We start from the raw sequence: 22474 nt of genomic DNA, 5'->3' as shown, positions 1-22474 counted from the left end.
GCTATATAGTCCATAAGGTCGCATAGAGTTGGACATGACTAAGGGATTAAACCAGCTTCCCTCGTGGCTCAGAGGGTAACGTGTCTGCCTGCAAAGCAGGAGACCCAGGTTCGATCCCTGGGTCGGGAAGATCCCCTGGAGAAGGAAATGGCAACCCACTCCAGTACTCTTGCCTGGAAAATCCCATGGACGGAGAAGCCTGGTGGGCTACAGTCCATCAGGTCGAAAAGAGTCAGACATGACTGAACGACTTCACTTCACTTCACTTAAGGGATTAAACCACCACCACCATTCTTAGCAAGCAGGTAGATTATAGACTAGAATGTTTCGATGCTGAGAGAAAATGTGTTTATGGGTACTAACTTTTATTTCTGAAATTTAAGCAAAGTCAATTCATATTTTGCAAGCACTGTAAGTACTGGTATCACCTTCATCCTTAAATAATGATTTATGTCAAATATCTTTCCATGAAAAGAACTATGACTGCACTGAAAATGATCACACTGTTTCATAAGTGAGAGTAAATCAAATGTAACTTTTTGGATCAGGAAGGGAACTCGGTGATTGGATCTGTTTCTCCCCTCCACATTTGTTCCTCAGTTCTCCCTTCTTTCCTGGAAAGCAATTTAAATTCTGTACTATTCCTACGGTAAAGAATAGTTTATGATAGCATAATATTAATCAAATGGCAATGAACAACATTCTATGATCACAAGATCAGGATTCTGGTTGAAATAAAATAAAAGCCATATACATAAAGAAAAATATGGATAGTAACAGCTGATAAGTTATGTAGACCAGTTTCACTGTCTTATTTTGATTGATTTTTAAAAATTCTCCTCTACTAGTTTCTTGGATTATTTCAATACATAAAGAACTGAAAGGGGCTTCTAAGAAATCCCTCGGAAAATGAGAAATACAAAATTTTAGATGCAAAGTTTATAATGTCTCAAGGGACCACATTGACTTTGAAGTTGGAATTCTGATATGTTAAAATATATACTCTTTTAAGTTATACCCCACAAATAATAAATAAGTATATATATGAGCATTAAATGTGGGTACATTTTGCACAAAATAACAGGACAACTGAGTGTGATGGAAAATAAAGACACATTTCACAGTGGAAATGACCACTTCTGTGTCACTTAGAAAATTACTTTGTAGAAAGGCAGGACTTCTAGGGTGATCCATCTGCAGCGGGCATTCAGCAAACTGAGAAATGTACTACTTAATAGTCCATGTTTTGGCCTGGAAGGCAGAGAAGCACTGCTGCCATGTAGAGGCTTGAGAATGATTCTGCTGGGCAAGGCAATTAGGGACAGAAGAAAATATAGAATTAGAAATAATTGGGGGACATTTTTTTGGGGGGGGGACATTTTTCAAAAAGAAATTTTTAGGGTGCTCCAAATTATTTTTTTGATTCAAAGAGTAGACTAATTAAAAAAAAAATTCTGCTAGTTCTTAAAAAAGATTAGTTAGAGGGGAAAATGACAAAGAATACTGAACTGGGATCCCTAGTAGGCAGGTGGTGAAGAATCCACTTTGCAATGCAGGGAACACAGGTTCGGTCCCTAGTTGGGGAACTAAGATCCCAGACGCTGTGGGGCAATTAAACCCTCGCACCCCAACTAGAGTCCATCTGCTGCCATGAAAAGTCCCCATCGGCCTCAACTAAGATCCAATGCAGCCAAGTTGGTTAATTAATTTCTTTTGTTAAGTTTCTATCTTAAAAAAAATAACAACAAGAACAATGAACTAAGGGGATGCTGTAAGAAACACAGGACTGACCAGTGACCCATTTAGGGTTTCAGTGTGAGTCACATGGGGGAGGAACACCAAATTCATGGAATGTGTTTATAGGAAAAACTAGTTGGCCTGATTTAAGATTTAAAAAATAATTAGCAACCCTCAATAATTACATGGTACTTTCAGGTTTCCAAGACATTCCATAGCCATTATCGCAGAAAATCCAACAATCCAGGAATATTTCTAAGTTAAACTTAGGCTCAAATGATTCACCCAGAGTTTTCATTATTTAGCTCTGGACATCGCTCTACTCTTAGTCCAGAGCTCTTTTTTTGATATCAGAATTTGAGGGGGGAAGAGGAATAAATAAATAAATCGGTGAAATTCTCGAGATTTCCTAATGTGAAGAGAATTCAAACCAGACCTTCCTTCCACCCTCAGCCTTCACCACACTCTCATATTCTATGCGTCCTCTGCTCAAACCATATGGAATCTTTTTGGATTCCTCCTTGCTTTCCTACTCAAAATATATAGGTAGAAGGCCTAACCCCCAATGTGAATGCATTTGGAGATAAAGCTTTAAAGGAGGTAAAGTTAAATGAGGTCAAAAGGCCGGTATCCCAGTCCTGTTGGGACTGTGGGACTCTGTGTGTGTTCAGTCACGTCTGACTCTTTGCCACCCCATGAACTGTAGCTCTCCAGGCTCCTCTGTCCATGGAATTTTCCGGGCAAGAATACTGGAGTGGGTTGCCATTTTCTCCTCCAGGGGATGTTCTTGACCCACAGATCATACCCGAGTCTCTTGTGTCTCCTGCACTGGCAGGTGGATTCTTTACCACTGAGCCACCTGGGTAGTCCTGTTATCCTTTTAAGAAGAGACACCAGAGCACAACTATAGAGTGACAAAGTGGACACCCACAAGCGAGGCAGTGCGGCATCACCAGAGACCAACCCTGTTCGCGCTTTGACTATGGACTTCCAGCCTCCAAAACTGAGAAAATGAATTCTGGTGTTTAAGGCACCTAATCTGCGGGCCTTCCGTGGTGGCGCAGTGATAGAGACTCTGCACTTCCACCGCAGGGGGCAAATATTTGATACCTGGTTGGGAAACTAAGATCCCGAGCGCCTCATTTTTGAAATTCTGTTGTGGCACCAGGCTTCCCTGGTGGCTCAGGTAGCAAGAATCTGCCCACAATGCAGGAGATGTGGGTTCAATCCCTGAGTCACGAAGATCCCCTGGAGGAGGAAATGACAACTCACTCGACCAGTATTCTTGCCTGGAGAATTCCAGGGACAGAGGAGCCTGGCAGACTACAGTCCAGGGGATTGCAAAGAGTCGGATGACTAACACTTTCACTTTCTGTGGCAACACAAACCAATGGAAACATCTCTCTAAGTAACACAAACCCCTCAATCTCTATTTAAATGTCATCTAACTGTCACTTCAGGAAATGAGCTCCAGTTACAAGCCTAGGTGCTTGTGTGACACGGTATTACAGCATCCAGCACTTCCTCAAATGTAGACAAAATACCCATCATGCTTTCTTACAACTGCTTATATAATTCTCCACCACTCAGGCATCTGTGCACTCCATGAAGGGCAGGACCTTCTTTGCTCCCTACACAAAGCATCCTCTGTTGTTTATTATACCAGGTACTGACTAGACATCGGTTGAACTGTTAGTCATCTTAATAAGACATTTATGGAAAAGGGCTATAACACCAACCTAGATAACTACTTAGCAAATTTGAATTATTTTATTTAAAAAAAGCTGATGTTAATCCTTATCTGTTGAGTTGATGCCATAGAGAAAACACTCCTGTCTCCTGCTTGATTTCCTTTAGTGCTGGCCTTCAGACCAGTGGGTAGATAATATATAGACCCTGAAAGAATATCATGGGGAAAACAAAAGCCGAGAATTTTCTGAGACCTGCTATAAAACAGGTAGGGGACAGGGCTGAGTTTGTTTCTCAGTCCTGTTGAAAGAGAAAGACAACATACATTTAACATTAGACAGAAAGGCTGACCACTCAGCTCTTTTTTTTTTTTTCCAATAAAAATGATGTTAAAATTTTAAAAAGAAAAACACAGTTAAAAGAAAACTAAAGCTCAGGTAAGAAAGACTAAAAGAACACTTTACAATCTAATATTATGTAAAGGCAGTGATAATATACTAATAGCTCACGGGTTAGAACAAAGATTAAATTAGATATCTGTTGAAAGTTCCCAGGGTCTGATCTTTTTTATGCATCCAATAAACACCAATTTTTACTATTTTTAAGTAAATAATACATGATCATAGTAATAATGGTAAATAAATTCAACATGTACCAATTTACGGGACATTCAGATGACATTAAAATGACTGTAGATCTGAGCAATGAACTAGTCAACGCTCAGTGCTGGAACTGTGGAGAATGCGTTGGTCCTTGGAAAAAAAGACAAGGATTCCTGTACCGATGATGTGGAAACTACAGGTTGGTAAATGTCAAACATAAATAGAAATTGCAGCATGAATTATTAAGCAAATGGCTAAGAATATGGGATGAGGAAGTACCCAGGGAGAGCCAAAATGAATCACTCTTAGGAAAGCCATGCTTCATTTCCCTTCTAAAGTAACTCAGGATCAAGGGTCAGCAAACTTCAGCCTGCTGCCAGTTTTAAGTTTCACTGGAACATATTTTTTCATTCACGTATGGCCTATTGCTGTTTTTGTGCTACAAAGGCAGAGGCGAATAGTTGCAAGGAACACAAAGCCCAAAATATTTAACTACCTGGCTTCCCAAGTGGCGCTGGTGGTAAAGAACCCACCCACCAATGCAGGAGACATCAAGAGACGTGGGTTCAAGCCCTGGGCCAGGAAGATCTGGAGGAGAGCATGGTAACCCACTCCAGTATCCTTGCCCGGAGAATCCCATGAACAGAGGAACCTGGCAGGCCACGGTCCACAGGGTCACAAAGAATTGGACACAACTGAAAACACTCGGCGTGTACACACACACCTGGCCTTTAACAGAAAATGTCTGCCAGCCCTTTCTCTGGATGCCAGGAAAATGCCACAGGATGTTATCACCTCAGAACCAGGGTCCCCTCACTGACATAGCCTCACGCTCAGACCTGGACTGCGGGATTCCATCCAGATGGGTTCAGTGGACTGGGCCGAGCAAGGCACTGGGCTTGGAGCAGAGCAACAGGTCAGACCAACACAGGGAGCTGGCAACTGCAGCAGTCTCAGCCTGTGAGCTGGCTGATGACGGGGGAAGGATGCTACACTCGCGAAAGAGCCCTCTCAGTGACACGAATGTCAGGTGGAGAACCACAAGCCAAGGAGCAAGGCGGGGGGTACCTGGCTGTCCCTCCATCCTGTACATGTCACTGCCTGCTGACACTGTCACCTTCAGAAGTAGATGCATGATAGAAGTAGAATCTGGGAAATCTTGTGACTATTTGATCAGTTTCCTCTTCCTTCCAGATCACTGACATCAGCTTAGAAACATGCCATAACACCTCCAGTCTCAAAAAAACACTCTCCCTTTACCACCTGCCCCACTGCCAAGTACCCACCCAGCTCTGTTGCACTGCAGAGCAGAATTCCTCACAAGATTAATGCATACGCACAATCACAACCTCCCTCCTCTCATCCTCTACTGAGTCCATGACATTCAGGCTTTCAGTCCCACTACCCCACTGAAAGATGTTTAAGATCACCAAGGACTCCACGTTGTCAAAGCCAATAATCAGGTCTTGGGCTTCATGGCACTGGTCCTGTGGGTGGGATTTGCCACAGTTCACTGCATCTCCATGTTCTTCATTTGGCACAGGACACCAAGCCCTCTTGTTTTTCTTTCTACCTTCCAGACTAGACCCCTTAGCTGATTCCTCTTCCTCTCCCTTTCTCTACATGCTGGCCTGCCTCAGATCTCATTCCTTGCCTTCTTTTCATCTCTCTCTACAGCTATTTCCTTGATAACCTCATCCAAGCCCCAGATTGTAAAGGCATTTTATACTAAAGATAAGAACGTAGCACTTAAACTCCCAAATCTCTCCTGAATTCCAGTCTGGTGTATCCACCCACCAACTTGATATCACTGGCTGAAATTCCCATGTCTCAGACTGAACTCTTGATTCTACCCATCGTCACTCCAACAAATAAAATCCTCTCCTTCACTTTCCCTCATCCCAACAAATGGTCACTAACCAGCAGTAATGGCCCCAAAGCAAAACTGGACGTCTTTTCTCTTACTCTCATAAAAATCTAAGCAAATTTTGTGAGCTGTAATGAATCTCCTTGAATGTCTGTCTTTATGTGCACTAGGGGATATGTCTATAGCATAAATGCTGTAAAGAAAGTCTGCATTTTTTAAAGGTCCAAATTCAATTTTTCCTACGCTACACACTAAATTAATTACAGTTCTTATGTCTGTTATATTGACAACATAATGGTTGATCAACAGGACACTGGTTATATAAATGACACCACTCTTTCACAGATTCTAAGATGTCTACTTTTTCACATTTAATGGGTCCAAAATCTAGGCACAGCATTTTATAATTGCTATTGGCTAAGCAGCAATCATGGAAAAGTTGTTCAGACTTAGAAACAGCTGTTCATACTGATGGCAGTTCCAATAGTCTATGGGCATTGGTGAGGCTACAAATGTCAAAAAACTGCACTCTGATTTAGCACCAAAAAATTACTACAAAGAAACAAGCAAAGCAGGAATGGGACGTGTATTTGGTATTAGTGAAACAAATATGTGTATTAATATTAAACAAGTGCAATTCAACATTTTCTTGCAAAGCAACAACCAAGTCTTCTAATGGGACCTATGGTCAGAAGAACCCATAAGATAATGCTGTTAGCTCTTGTTATTAAGATACATGTAAAAATAAACATGCCTGTCACAAGTGGAGCGGTGCATCTGATGGCAGGAGAAACTACAGATTTTCTCCAAAAATAATATGCATTTCAAAAAATGAGAGACAGGTATGACTCATTCACGAATCACTAAAGACTATCTAGAGAAGTGCTGTGTCATGGTGTAATTGGCAATGTCTTTCCATATCAGTGCATAAAACAGTACTGCCTCATAATTTATGGCATCCTGTGTTCAACTAAGTATGGCATAATGTACAGTGAAATAGCTTACAGTTAGGAAAATGAGAGCAAAAAGTGGACAAACTGATTTTTTAACGGTAAAAGACTCATAAAGGCACTTCACAAAAGGATTTCTGACAGTCAGCATGTGAAACGGTACTCAACACGATTTGGCCTCAGAGAAGAGAAAATTAAAACCACACCAGATAAGGCTGCTGAATGGGCAAAATTACTAAGATAACACCAATGTGAGCATGAATATGAGGCAAATGGAACTCTCATACATTGCTGGTGGGAATGAAATGGTACAAACACCTTAAAAAACTGGCAGTATTTAGTAAAGATATAGATATATTTTTATATATCATATATAATTTCTATATATATGTGTATGAATATCACCTCTGGCCCAGCAATTCATCTCTGAGGTTAACACTAGAAGAGAAGTATGTATGTATGTTCCACCATAAGATACATTCAAAGATGTGCACAACAGCTTTATTCAGAACAGTTGGAAATAACTCAAATGTCCATTTGTAGACATTTGGCCCCAGGGGAGTAGGGATGGGTGCGTGACTGTACTGGGGAGGGGAGGAGAGATGACAGGAAAGGATATAAGAGTGTCAAGTGTCCTAGCCATATTCTAATCTTAACAGGGTGCTGGGTCCTCAGATTTTCATTTTTATCCTTTAAAACCTTGCGTGTGTGGGGGTGGGGACAGGGTGGGTGGGAGTAGGTGTGTTTTGTGTAGTTTTTAAAAATTTGGATTACTGGCAAAAATTGAAGAAAGAAGTACTGCCATTTTTTAAAAAAGAAGGTTAATACTTAACATATAAACATATGTAACCAAGTATGGGTGTGTATATTTATCAATATATATCTCAAGAAGGATATGAGAAAACTGGCAATAGGAATTGCTTAGAACAAGGTGAGCAGTGGACTCTGGATCAGAATGAGAGTAGGAAGGAAATTTTCTTTCCATTGTATACTTTTGATACTAATTTTTTACCAAGGTTTTCCTTCCCTCAAATCCCTCCCCGCTTAAAATTCCAGAAATACACTGGCAAGTTGCGTGTGAAAATTGATATTCTTAAACTCAGAAGCATTGTGAATGAACTTTAGACTTAGTGTTATTGGATACATGTTACATATTGTAAAATACACAGTACAATACAGAAAATCTGCAGTGATTATTGTCAAATATAATTGGGAGCAAGAAAGCTAATAGCTCAGGGAAGGAAACAAAACAGACACAAAGACAGACTTCACATTATTACAGATGGGGGGCAGGGGGGCGCTTCCCTGGTGGCTCAGTGGTAAAGCATCTGTCTGCCAATGCAAGACACACAGGTTCAATCCCTGATCCAGGAAAATCCCACATGCCTTGGAGCAACTAAGCCCGTGTGCCACAACTATTGAGCCTGTGCTCTAGAGCCATTCTCTGCAGAAGCCAAGGCAACGAGAAGCCTGTGCACTACAACTAGAGAAAAGCCCATGAAGCAACAAAGACCCAGGACAGCCAAAAATAAATAAATAATATTAAAAAAAAGATGGGGTGGAGGGTTAAACTGGAGATTGGGATTGTCATGCCTGTCAAAATAAGTTAACATAAAAAAGAAAAAAAAAATAGGAAAGAAATCATTAGTCCCATCTGAGTTACATTTCCATAAGCACTCTTATTGAACCACACCCTCATTTCTTCACAAAAGTGACCTCCATCTACCAATACATTCATTCATGGATCTGGCACTCCACAAGCTCCATGAGACACTGAATTCCACGAAGGCAGGGAGGAGGTTTTGCTTAGCACCGCATTCCAAGACCAGCACATAAGGGATACTGCAGAACAGAGCAAAGATTTCACTACTGATTTCACCTCGGTCGGCTCAGTGTCTTCATCTCTAAAGTGATGCCAATGGCACCTCCTCACGGGGCTGCTGCCAACTGTGCAGGGAGAGCCCTAAGCGTAGCGCCCAGCACTCAGGAGAGCTTCACAATGTCAGGGGATGGATATGACAGCAGACTGGACCACGGTGTTTCATCAGAGAACCAGGATTTCCCTGAACGAAAGGAGGCAGGACTTTCTTGAGATTGAAAAGTAAGATGAGCCTAGGGTATCTTTCAGGGAAATGGTAACTCTTTCAGCAATTCCCTAAGTTATGTATTTTCAAACTGCTCACTGCAGGATCATATAAGGGGACAGGGAAGTGGAATCCCAGTAAGAGAACTAGGGCAAAGTTAATTACATGTCCAGCATGGGGAACTCTATTGCAGTTAGAAGTCATGGACTGTGTCCTCCAGAATAATGGAAATAAAACCAAAAATAAACAACAGGGACCTACTTAAACACAAAAGCTTTTGCACAGCAAAGGAAACACAAAACAAAAAGACAACCCACAGATTGGGAGAAAATATATGCAAATGATATGACCAATAAGGGATTAGTCTCCAAAATTTACAAACAGCTCATGACACTTAACAGCACCAAAACAAACAACCCAATTGACAAATGGGCAGAAGACCTCAATAGACATTTCTCCAAAGAAGACAGACAGATGGCCAATAGGTACATGAAAAGATGTTCAACATTGCTAATTATTTGAGAAATACAAATCAAAACTAAAACGAGATATTACCTTACACTACCCAGAATGGCTATCATCAAAAAATCCACAAATAATGCTGGAATGGGTGTGGAAAGAAGGGAACCCTTCTCCACTTTTGGTGGTACATTGGTACATTTGGTGTAAATTGGTACAGCCACTGCTGCTGTGCTGCTAAGTTGCTTCAGTCGTGTCTGACTCTGTGCGACCCCACAGATGGCAGCCCACTAGGCTCCTCTGTCCCTGGGATTCTCCAGGCAAGAATACTGGAGTGGGTTGCCATTGCCTTCTCCAGGTACAGTCACTAGGGAGGACAGAATGGAAGCTCCTTAAAGAAATAAAAATAGACTTACCATATGACCCTGATATCCCACTTCAGGGCATCTATCCAGAGAAAAATATGACCCCAAAATATACATGCGCCCCAATGTTCATTGCAGCACTGCTTACAATAACCAAGACATGGAAGCAACCTAAATGCCCACGGAATGGATAAATGACAGAGAAATGGATAAAGATGGGGGGGGGGTGTATATATATATATATATAGAAAGAAATTTGCAGCAATATGGATGGACCCAGAGACTATCATTCTGAGTGAACTAAGTCAGACAGAAGCAGAAATATCATATAAGATCCTTATTATGTGAAATCTGAAAAGAAGTGATATAAATGAACTTACTTTCGAAACAGAAACAGATTCACAGACTTTGAGAATGAACTTCTGGTTGCCGGGGGGAAGATGGGAGAAAGGGACAGTTAGGGATGGACATCTGCACACTGTTGTATTTAAAATGGGTAACCCACAGTGACCTACTATACAGCATATGGAACTCTGCTCAATGTTACGTGGCAGCCTAGATGGGAGGGGAGGTTGGGGGAGAATGGATACATGTATATATATGGCTGAGTCCCTTTGCTGTTCACCTAAAACTATCACAACATTGTTTGTTAATTGGCTATAGCCCAATACAAAATAAAACATTTTTTAAAAAGGCAATGGACTGGACCTATGCATAATACCCTGGATAGAAATGAGAAACATAGCGTGCAGGGAAAACATTAAGAGACACCGTGAGGTGTGTGGGACAAAACCATTCATATAAATTTTAATCATGGGGGTCCAAGGTATTAAGAGATACTTAAAACACATAAAAACCAAAAGAATGTTCATTCAATACATGAGAATGATTTCCAGAGACTGAAAGAAGGGATGCAAAAGGGAATAAAAAAAACAAAGAGATGGTCACATTCTGCCCCAAAATGGTAAGTGGTATGAACTGAGGAGTATCATTATTAACTAAGTGAACCAACACTTCAAAGTAAAAACAAAGAGAATAACAAATAACTATCATCTCCTGTGATAATGCTGAAATGAACAAGAACAGCCTCAAGAGGATGTGGGGAGTGGCCTGATAATAGCAAGCTGATCATAGACCAAATCAATGCAAACAAGCTGTATCTCTAAAAACAGATAATTGAGATTTGAAGATACTAAAAAGGGGGCTGTTAATTTGAAACATGTTAACAGTTATGCAAGTAAGATTTTAAGGTGGTTTATAACAGCAGAATGAGATACATATATAATCTCAAAAAGGACTGCAAAAGAATACATTAACAGTACGGATAAAACCCAAGTGAATGATTACAAATTGCTGCTCTGATAACCAGTTTTGAAATCTGTTCAGATTCTTTCATTTAGAGGCTAATTGTGAAGGGAAAAGATGATAAGATGTATAAGCATAAATAAACAAGGGCTATGAATAAAGGGAATTCTTTACATGGAAATTGTTATGACTACAGGTAAAATTTATATAGGGAATATAAAGACTTTACAAGGTGATAAAAGGAAAAGAATGACAAGTCTATGACTTTTTTTAATTTAAATATGATTTCAGGTTTTATCTAATTTCTAATTAACAATCAGCAGCAGTTTGAAACACTCCAGCTTTTAATTTCTAAGTTTTTAACTATCTGGAAATATTTCAGAAGATATTGATCTAAATGATGCTGAAACTCTCTTTTTTAAAATTTGGTTTTGGTTATGCTGGGTCTTCACTGCCATGTGGATTTCTCTCTAGTTGCGCTGGTTTCTCTTATTGTGGAATATGGGCTCTAGGGTGCATGGGTTCAGTAGTCGCAGCACTAGGGCTCAGCAGCTGTGGTTCCCGGGCTCCAGAGCACAGACTCAACAGTTGTGGTGCACAGGCTTTGGGATCTTCCCAGATCAGGGATTGAATCCAGGTTTCCTGCATTGGCAGGTGGATTTTTTTTTTTACCACTGAGCCACCAAAATTCTCTCTTAATATCAGAATATGTTTGGGATCATGAATGATTTTAGTCTCTATATTTTACAAAAAGCTTATGTAATACTGTTCAGTATTTTTTTAATAATGTAAACTTTAGAAAAAAAATTGTTTTCAACAATCTCTACTCACTGGCTATTTCATTAATTAATTAGTTATTAATACATGTCCCAGTAAATACTCTTCTGTTTATTACCATCCTAAATCTCAAAGGATTTTAGTAATGAATCCAATTATTATCAAAGAAGGTCGGAAGATGTGAAGAATTACACAAAAACATTGGTACATAGGTATTAGGACTTTCCTGTAGCTCAGATGGTAAAGAATCTGCCTGCAATACAGGAGACCCAGGTTCAATCCCTGGGTCAGAAAGATCCTCAGGAGAAGGGAATGGCTACCCACGCCAGTATTCTTGCCTGGAAAATCCCAGGGACAGAGGACCCTGGCAAGCTACAGTTAATGGGGTCACAAAGAGTCAGACTTATGTAAAATAATTTTTAAAATGAAGAAACTGTTGATTATAAGACATGTAAAGAAGCACAGTACCTTTGAAAATGTAATGAAATTCATAAGTTGGTGTCAGTTACTCTCAGATTATATGGCAGCTACTAAGCCTTACTGAGTGTGAGAAGCAGTAATTAATAATAGACTGTCATGTCACAGCTCAGGAAAGTGAAAACATCACTTCTGTCCTTAGGGTGAAGTGAAATTTTCAAAGATAAAAATATTTCCACCTTGGTACTAGTTTGCAGTTCCTGGAGGAAATAAAGTGTTAAAGACTGCTAGACATATTTTTAATTCTTTCACAAGACTTGGGATGGTGATTCTATTGCAAGTTTTTTAAAAATCTCTGGAGACTTTATTTAAAAGCAGAGTGTTTGATCTTGGATCCACAGATTTAGATTATTTGGGTTGAGGTGGGGCCCAGTAGAAATATGTCTATTGAAGAATACAGAATATTCTCTATACACGAGTGCCATACCAGAGACTAGAGACCTAGTACATGTGAGCAAGTTGGTGGTTACATCATTTTAAAAATTACCCAACTCAAAGTAACTCTTGGATAAAAGACCCATTTAATCAGTTCAGATAACCATGAAAAGAAGATGAAATGACAGATGTTAGCCAGATGCTGCACATAAGACCAAAATACCAGATAACAGATATAGAGGTGGTCCTGCAATTCTATGAAGGCAGAGACAAGACAGAGCCATCAGAGAACCAAGTAACATAAAAAGGCAAGGAAAAGTTAGTCGTCCCAGATGGAAGAATCCCACTGACCTGGAACCCATGGGCACCAACCAATCCTCCAGCCTTTATCTCATGTATCAAATGTAGATACCATGGAAAGGTAATGTGTGGTAAGTATCAGACTGAACTATACAACATTTGTGTGGTGTGCAAATGTTTAAATCTATATGCTTTACTGAATGCTATTTGTAACATGGTCATTCTGAATGCCTGGTGATTGTTTTTTTTCTGCCTGTACCATGAATTAGAAGATTCTAGTTGATATAAACATAGCAACCAAACACAAACCATGTTGACATCAAATGATATCAGTTTTATCAGTTTTTTCTTTCAATTCTTAGCTTACTACTTGGAAAGCAAATATTTAAAAATTCTTGATTCTGAGATCCAAAGTATGATCACATATATAAGCTAATAGAGAGCCATGGGAGGGGACTACTTGGCAGGATTTTTGTCACTGAGGTTCTTAAATTTGGTTGAGCAATAGAATATTCAACTGGAATATCCTGGGATTGGTATAAATATGTGTATTTTAACCAATATCTGGGTAATTCATATGAAAATATTTGAAGACCATCAATAAAGTGAATTATTGGGAGTATCAGCCAGACTATAAAATCAGACTTAAAAGCTTGTTTAACTCTACATTACAGAATTTCAGGAGCCTAAAGACTTGACTAAATCACAGAACGAGGTATATTAGAAAACTGTAGACCAATAACTTTCATAAGCACTGACACAAAAGTCCTTAACAAAATATTTGCAAAATGCATACAGCAAAATATAATGTGAATTATTCACCATAATCAAGTAGGATTTAGCCCAAGAATACAAGTTTGTTTTAACATCTAAAGATGAGTTAATATAATACATTATAATAGAATGAAGGACAAAACCACATTATCATGCCAAGACATTTAGAAAAAGCATTCAACAGAACCCAGCCTCCATTTATGACAAAAACTCTCAACAAACTAAGACTGGAAGAATCAGATCTTAGAATGGGAAAGCACCCCAGATCACAAAAAGGTAGTGTTTTGAAAATTTAAAAACTGCTTCTTCCTAAAATTAAATAATAATATTTTAAAACTCAATAATATTAAAATATCAGCAACTTAAGGAGAAGATGACTCTTTAAATTGTTCCAGTTCTTTAACAGTTATTAGGAAGACTGCAATTTGTGAAATTCATTATCCAGATGCTTAATAGTCTTTCAAAAGGCATTAAAAGGATGCCAAAGGACCACGTAGGTACTTATCCTCTGGCCTTATACATTTCTCTATTGCTTACATTCATATGACCCAGTGGAAAACCTGGTAACCATACAATTACCCCAGAGAGCAAAATGCGTCTACCATAGCAAATGCTCTGTCCCATTTTCCATATGCCACACCTTCCTCATCCACCATCTATAATCAATCCCCCCCCTCACATCACCCATTCTCCATAGGGCCTAACCCTGCTCAGCAGAGAAAGGAGACAGGGACAAGGTCTTTGTATATCACATACTCACCCACACAGATGGCCATGGTCACTTCAAGTATGTCCTTCTTTTGAAAAGTCACCAACCAATAGACTGAACGACTGGGAGATCTTACAGCCATGTGGTTTAAACCTGTCTCTCTAGCTCTCAAGTATTTCCCTAATACCCACTGTGAACTTGATTTTCAACATTTTCTATGGGAGAAGAAGGTCCTTCACTCCCACTCTTTACCAAGTAATCCCAAGACTTCAAGAAAATGAAGATTTAAAAACAGGAGCTCTCTCTCCTTCAAATTTCAAAACCATGACCACTCTTACCTTGGAGGAGAATACCCAGATAGGAGGCATTACACTGGTAAACTGAGGAGACTATGGTTAGTCTTAAAGGCACACAGCCTCGGTCCTTGCTTTACTCATTTATGCTGGTGGCTGTGGCTGTGTTTGTACCACGTGGCAGCACTGAGTATGTCAGAAACCATATGGCTCACAAAGCTTAAAGTGCTGACTATCTGGCCCTTTAAAGAAAATGTTTACAGTCTTAATGATCAAGGGAAAGGAGCATCTTTGATGCTACTGGGGGGTTATTTCAAACTACATACTAGAAGTTCCACGCAAGCATAAACAATGATAATCGCCCACCAAAGTACCCCGAAATAGGAAGTCGGTCTGCACCTCAGTTCCAATGAACGTAGGACGGATATATAGACTCGCAGATGTTGAGTAGGGGACCCATTCCTCATCCAATTTCACGAGCTGCTGAATACACTCTAAAAGCTCTTTCTTGTCAAACGCCTGAAGGAACGAAAAACACCATGAATAATGCAACATTTTTCCACTGCAGCCATAAGAAATGATCCTCATGAGAGCTTTGACTGTTTAAAAAAAGTACTAAGAAGGAAATCCCTGGAGATCCAGTGGTTAGGACTTGGTGCTTTCACCGCAGTGACCCAGGTTCAATCCCGGGTCAGGGAACTAAGATCACGCAAAGCCATGTAGTATGGGCAAAAAAAAAAAAAAAAAAAAGTACCAAATAAATAAACAAAAATTTATAACTACTAATAATAAAACCAAGCAATTTTTTCTGTGACTTTTCCCCCTCAAATTGTGCTGGAATGATAGACTAATCACATAATGAAGATAAATAAGTGGTTCCCTACCTCTTACCAAACCCAAATACCAACTGTAGTTGATGACATACTTAAATGTGAGAAAACATTAAGATTTCTATTAAAAAAAATACCAAGCATCACTGTCACCTTAAAGCATAATTCTTAAATAAAAGACATAAAGCATAAATCATTAAGGGAAAAAAACAGACAAAATTTGACTATTTAAAACTTAAGACCTTCTATTCTTCAAAAGGTAAAAAAACTGACACGGGTGAAGTTTTTTGGTAGTATAACCAACAAAGGATAGTAGCTGGAAAACGTTAAGATAACCTGAAAATCAGTAAGAGACAAATGATACAATAAGAAAATGAGTAAAAGCGAAGAGTAATTTATTTCACGAAGGTGAAAAAGGGTTTTATGTACTAAATAGGTGACAGCTTATAAAATAAGTAGTCTCTACTTACTTGGCAAGGCAAAGAAACATACTTTCAGAGAGATGTGATGGGTTATTCAAGGTAGACATGAGTCAGAAACACACATGAATAGAGTTCATGACATCAGGATTTGGCTACTGAATAACCTGTAATAGCAATCGCAGTGTAGCAGTGTTACAGAAATCAGGACTGCCAATCATCTAGGACATACCATCTCCTTGTGTCAAGTACAGGGTTTCTGTTACTCCTGTCTAGAGGTAAGATTTAGTGGAAAGAACTTGACTAGGGAGTTAAAAACTTACATCCAAGTTCTTACCCTGCCCTTTATTCTGTGTGAGCTTAGGCAAGTCATCCAACCTCTCTGGGCTGGAGCTTTTTAATCTGTGCAAAGGTGCTGCTAAAATTTACAAGGCATACTTTCTTGGCAGTGGCTCACTGCTACGATTAAAAATGCAAAGAATGTAAAACCACATAATGCAGTTTGTGGCAGAGTTGATGTCCAATAAATGCTACTTCCCTTTTCTTCTGTCCTCATTTTAAAAGGATTTCCCAATGATTTGTCTGTAACGGGTAAAGAGTAGAACTAGGACTGAATTGAAAGAAATCACCTGAATGTTCCTTCTGCTACTCGACTATGGCCTCTGAAGAAAGAGGGTAAAGCATGCGTTCCGAAAGGAAGAAGAAGGAAGGGCTTCCCCTGGTGGTTGTGGTTAAGAATCCACCTTCCAATGCAGGAGACGTGGGTTCAATCCCTGGTGGGGTACTAAGATCCCACATGCCGTGGGGCAACTAAGCCTGCATGCCACAACGAAGAATCCGCACAGCCAAAATAAAATAAAAAGGAAGAAGAAGGAAGAGCCTGGTTAAAAAAAGAGTCATCACTTGGGTTTCTTCAACTGAAGACCTTCAGGTGAAAGTCAGGGACAAATGAAATATCGCAATGGAGAAAAGACTTCTTTCAGTTTAGAAAGGCAGCCTGTTCAAGTCTCAGGGAATGAAAGTAATCTAAGTCACCTCCTACCTAGGCATGCACCTTAGGGTCTTTCAACCCACCTCAGAATGAATTTTGCTCCATAACAAACAATGGTATAGTCAGGAGCCAGTGGCTATGAAAAAACATTTTTACATCCTTTAAAAAAAAAAAAGTTAATAAAACTTGGGGTAAAATATCAAAACAACTAATTGAATCACTGTATACTTAGTACCATCTTAAGCCATTAAGGAAAACACTCCCTAATTATCTGTGCAGTACACCATATTTCATACTACAATTTCATATAGTCTTTAAATTTTATTATTTCAGTTTGAGGCATATGTTTCTTCCTTTTCCTATTATCTCCCACATACACATTAAATCCCCACAGACACTCATAAAGAAATAGATTGTGGAATTGCCAGATGGTTACTTCTTGCATTTTTACCTCACTGATTAAAAAACAGCCCAGAAATAACTTCAGTGCTCATATGGTTTATAGTAAATACTGATCTAAATACTCAGCAATGTTTCATTTGGTGGAATTCAGTGACCCATTACAAGAGAAATTCCTAATTTACATACCGGCAAAGTGGCCCTCATAGCAGATCGGTACATCCTATCCATGTTGAGGTTTGGCCGAAACAGACGAATTTTATTATCTACTCCTCGAAATGCCTTCAACCCTTCAAATAACTGAAGATAAAATAAAAATAAATGTTAGAAGGTAAATAAATGAAAACAATCCCCATGCTCTGAAGCCTGACTTTTCTATGCCTCTTCATCACCTTCACCATGTAAAGCCATTGACACAGACCCGAAATCTAGAAAAGCCAGACAGACTGGTGTTAGTCACTGGGATAAAAAGAAGTCCCTTTATCACCAAGATCTGGAGGGAATTCAGAGTTATGCTCTGTACTACAGGAGCTGGATGGTTAAATAACACATCAGTGGAAGCTGTAAGAAAACACGTCTACACAATGTGGACTGACTACCTACAAAACAGAAATGGAATCAAAGACCCCATGGTACTGCCCCCAATCCACTCCAAAACACCCATGTATCTTTTCACTTTATCTGGCTCCCATGAACTCTGGAGAGTGCATATCTATGTGAGTGGAGGTGGTTCAGCCTCCCAAATCACAGAAACCAAGCAGTTCAAGACTCTGGTTAGGGCAACACCACCTTCTTAGGGTGAGGCCACAAACAAAATGCTGAGGAGGGATATGAAAAGACATTGAAGTTAGTGCATAATGATAAATATATAGAAAAGAGGAAAAATCGAACATTAAATGGGAATTTTTTTGTGTGATAAACTATTTGAGAAAAGAATCTAAAAAGAATGAATGTATGTATATGTATAGCTGAATCATGTTGTTTTAAACCAAAAGCTAACACCACATTGTAAATCAACTATACTTCAATAAAAATTTTTTTAAAAAAGGGAAATTTCTACCACAGGTTCGCTAAGTGATTGATTAAAACAAAGAAAAGATATGGATGATTTGAACAATAGGAAAAAACTAATCTAGTGGACACAGAGCCCTGCACGTACCACCTGCAGAAGGCATGTTCTTTTCACATGTTTAAGATAAGCTATTTCAAATCCTGAAAGATGATGCTGTGAAAGTGCTGCACTCAATATGCCAGCAAATTTGGAAAACTCAGCAGTGGCCACAGGACTGGAAAAGGTCAGTTTTCATTCAAATCCCAAAGAAAGGCAATGTCAAGGAATGCTCAAACTACCGCACAATTGCACTCATCTCACATGCTAGTAAAGTAATGCTCAAAATTCTCCAAGCCAGGCTTCAGCAGTATGTGAACCGTGAACTTCCAGTTGTTCAAGCTGGTTTTAGAAAAGGCAGAGGAACCAGAGACCAAATTGCCAACATCCTCTGGATCATCGAAAAAGCAAGAGAGTTCCAGAAAAATATCTATTTCTGCTTTATTGACTATGCCAAAGCCTTTGACTGTGTGGATCACAATAAACTGTGGAAAATTCTGAAAGAGACAGGAATACCAGACCACCTGACCTGCCTCTTGAGAAACCTGTATGCACATCAGGAAGCAACAATTAGAACTGGACATGGAACAACAGACTGGTTCCAAATAGGAAAAGGAGTACGTCAAGGCTGTATATTGTCACCCTGCTTATTTAACTTATATGCAGAGTACATCATGAGAAATGCTGTGCTGGAAGAAGCACAAGCGGGAATCAAGATTGCCGGGAGAACTATCAATAACCTCAGATATGCAGATGACACCACCCTTATGGCAGAAAGTGAAGAGGAACTAAAAAGCCTCTTGATGAAGGTGAAAGAGGAGAGTGAAAAAGTTGGCTTAAAACTCAACATTCAGAAAACGAAGATCATGGCATCTGGTCCCATCAGTTCATGGGAAATAGATGGGGAAACAGTGGAAACAGTGTCAGACTTTATTTTTGGGGGCTCCAAAATCACTGCAGATGCTGACTGCAGCCATGAAATTAGACGCTTACTCCTTGGAAGGAAAGTTATGACTAACCTAGATAGCATATTTAAAAGCAAAGACATTACTTTGCCAACAAAGGTTCGTCCAGTCAAGGCTATGGTTTTCCAGTGGTCATGTATGGATGTGAGAGTTGGACTGTGAAGAAGGCTGAGTGCCAAAGAATTGATGCTTTGGAACTGTGGTGTTGGACTGCAAGAGTCCCTTGGACTGCAAGGAGATCCAACCAGTCCATTCTGAAGGAGATCAGACCTGGGATTTCTTTGGAAGGAATGATGCTAAAGCGGAAACTCCAGTACCTTGGCCACCTCATGCGAAGAGTTGACTCACTGGAAAAGACTGTGATGCTGGGAGGGATTGGGGGCAGGAGGAGAAGGGGACGACAGAGGATGAGATGGCTGGATGGCATCACTGACTCCATGGATGTGAGTCTGAGTGAACTCCTGGTGTGCTGCGATTCATGGGGTCACAAAGAGTCAGACACAACTGAGCGACTGAACTGAAGTGAACTGAAGATAAGCTAGGTATCAAAAGCAAAAATATAACCATAAGATATACACATTTTGAAGGAAAAAAAAAAGATATACACATTTTGAAAAAAAGAAATCCATTACTTAATATTAAAATGTGAGTTAAAGAAGAAAAAGAATGGAAATAGAAAATATGCTAAGCTGAATAAGAATGAAAAATAGGGCCTTCAGATGCTTATAGCCTCAAAGCTTACAAGAGAAAAGAAATACAAATTCTGGAGCACAATTAAAAAGCACAATGTGAGATGTTTTGCTGAAGTGCAAATATGTGGTTAATTTATTAACTGTAATAAGACTAGAGCTTTGGTTAAAAGATATGGTTGTTAGATTAATTCAGGTGATAACATCTGAAACAAAAAAGCATAAAGAGCAATGTCATATAAACACTTTTAAAAATGAAGCCAGTGAGGTTATATTGCTAAATATGTAACAAAACAAACTTTCAAACAAGAAGCACTGCTGGAAATAAAGAAGGTAAGTAACTTTATAAGGCTCAATTTATTTCAGTTTAAAAATTATACACATTTGATATAGATTCAAATTTACATAAAGATTATATGATAATGTCATTGAATAATGAAGATGCAAAATATACAAAGGACAACAGTCTAAGCTGGATTTATCCCAAGAATAGTCAATGGTTTAACATTAGGAAACATATGAAATTCACTATATTAATAGTTTATGTGAAAAAAACTATATATCATCCCACTGATGTAATAAATGCATCTGATAAAACCGAACATTCATTTATGATTTTTAAAAAAAGTTTCCTCAATAACTAAGGAAAAATAGAATCTTCCTTAAGTGATAAAGGCTTTCTTCAATAAATTTGCAACAAATATTATATTTAAAGTGGCAATTTTTTAAAAAGTATAGTTGATTTACAATGCATTAGTTTCAGCATTAGGTATGCAGCAAAGTGATTCAGTTTATATATATATATATCCTTTTTCAGACTCTTTTCCATTATAGGTTATTATAAGATATTGAATATAGTTTGCGTTATATAGTAGGTCCTTGTTGTTTATCTATTAAAGTGATCAAATTTAAAGCTTTTCTTTCAGATGGAGGACATCACACATTACCTGCTGTAACTACGAATACTTTAAATCAATACTGCACTACCAATACTGGGCTTCCCTGGTGGCTCAGAGGGTAAAGCATCTGCCTGCAATGCAGAAGACCTGGGTTTGATCCCTGGGTCAGGAAGATTCCCTGGAGAAGGAAATAGCAACCCACTCCAGTACTCTTGCCTGGAAAATCCTATGGACAGAGAAGCCTGGTAGACTACAGTCCATTGGATCACAAAGAGTCGGACACGACTGAGTGATTGCTTGCTTGCCTTGCTTGCACTACCAATAAAATAAAGCAAGGGTCATGAAATAACTTCAGGGGATCTTTCCGACCCAGGGATCAAACCCTCATCTCTTATGTCTCCTGCATTGGCAGGAGGGTTCTTTACCACTAGCACCACCTGAGAAGCCCTGAAATAGAAGTATAAAGTTAGGAGAAGAAAAAAACTGTCATAGATCTTGAGACACAGAAAAGAGTAAATGTAGAAAATCCAGAAAAACTGACATAATCTTTTGAAATTATCTATTTAGGCAAGGTAACCAGATAAGAAACTATATTCCCATGTAACAGCAGCAGTTAGAAAATAAAAACACTATTTAAGGTAGAATTAAAACCAATTCTTAGGTGGGGAAAATCTAACATAAGTGAAAGACATAAGGAAAATACAAAACTTACCAAGTCATTACAAACCTAACTGAAGCAGAAAGCAATTTCATATTCATAGATTGAAAGATTCACTATTATAAAAACTGCACTAATGAAGAGTGCAGGGAACTCCGCTCAGTGTTACGTGGCAACCTGAATGGGAGGAGAGTTTGAGGGAGAATGGATACATGCATTACACGGCTGAGTCCTCAGCGGCCCACTTGAAACTATCTCAATATTGGTAATCGACTATACTCTAATCAAAATTAAAAGTTTAAAAAAATAAAATGCTTTAGGATGAAAAAAATAAAATATAAAGATGCCGATTCTCCCACAATTGGCTAATAAAATGTAATGCAATCCAAATGAAAATCATGTCAGGGCATTTATTTTTCTTGCAACAAACTGAATCACAAAAGTTTGACTGACATGATAAACTAAGCTATAAGAAAAAGCAAAAGAACAAGAAATATCCAAGGCACTCTTGAAGAGTAGAACAGAAGGACTTGTTCTAGTAGACAGCAAGACTCCTTATTAAAAGAAAAAAAAAAAAAGACTCCTTATAGTGATTTGGAGATAAAGACAGTGTGGCTTTTGCCAGACGGAGAAGCAAAACAATGCAACAAAAGAGAGATCCAGATAGACAAGACAATGGAAGGCAAATAGAGATCTAGAAGCAGAACCTCACGTATGTGCTAAGATATGCTATGATGTATCAGAAGGAAAAAA

General features: G+C 38.9%; 1 protein-coding gene across 7 annotated transcripts in view; it reads right to left on the bottom strand.

The window, feature by feature from the left end:
* BCAT1 (branched chain amino acid transaminase 1) overlaps positions 1 to 22474 on the bottom strand; it is a 123962-nt gene that overhangs the window by 42737 nt on the left and 58751 nt on the right. For all 7 annotated transcript variants that reach the window (NM_001083644.1, XM_059886188.1, XM_005206933.5 and 4 more), the window contains 2 exon segments: positions 15163 to 15282; positions 17592 to 17702. In NM_001083644.1, coding sequence (NP_001077113.1) covers positions 15163 to 15282; positions 17592 to 17702 — 231 coding nt within the window.

The sequence above is a fragment of the Bos taurus genome, chromosome 5 (genome assembly GCF_002263795.3).
Source record: "Bos taurus isolate L1 Dominette 01449 registration number 42190680 breed Hereford chromosome 5, ARS-UCD2.0, whole genome shotgun sequence".
Lineage (NCBI taxonomy): Eukaryota > Metazoa > Chordata > Mammalia > Artiodactyla > Bovidae > Bos > Bos taurus.
Note: the sequence above shows the minus strand (reverse complement) of the source record. Positions and strands in the feature narration are given on the sequence as shown.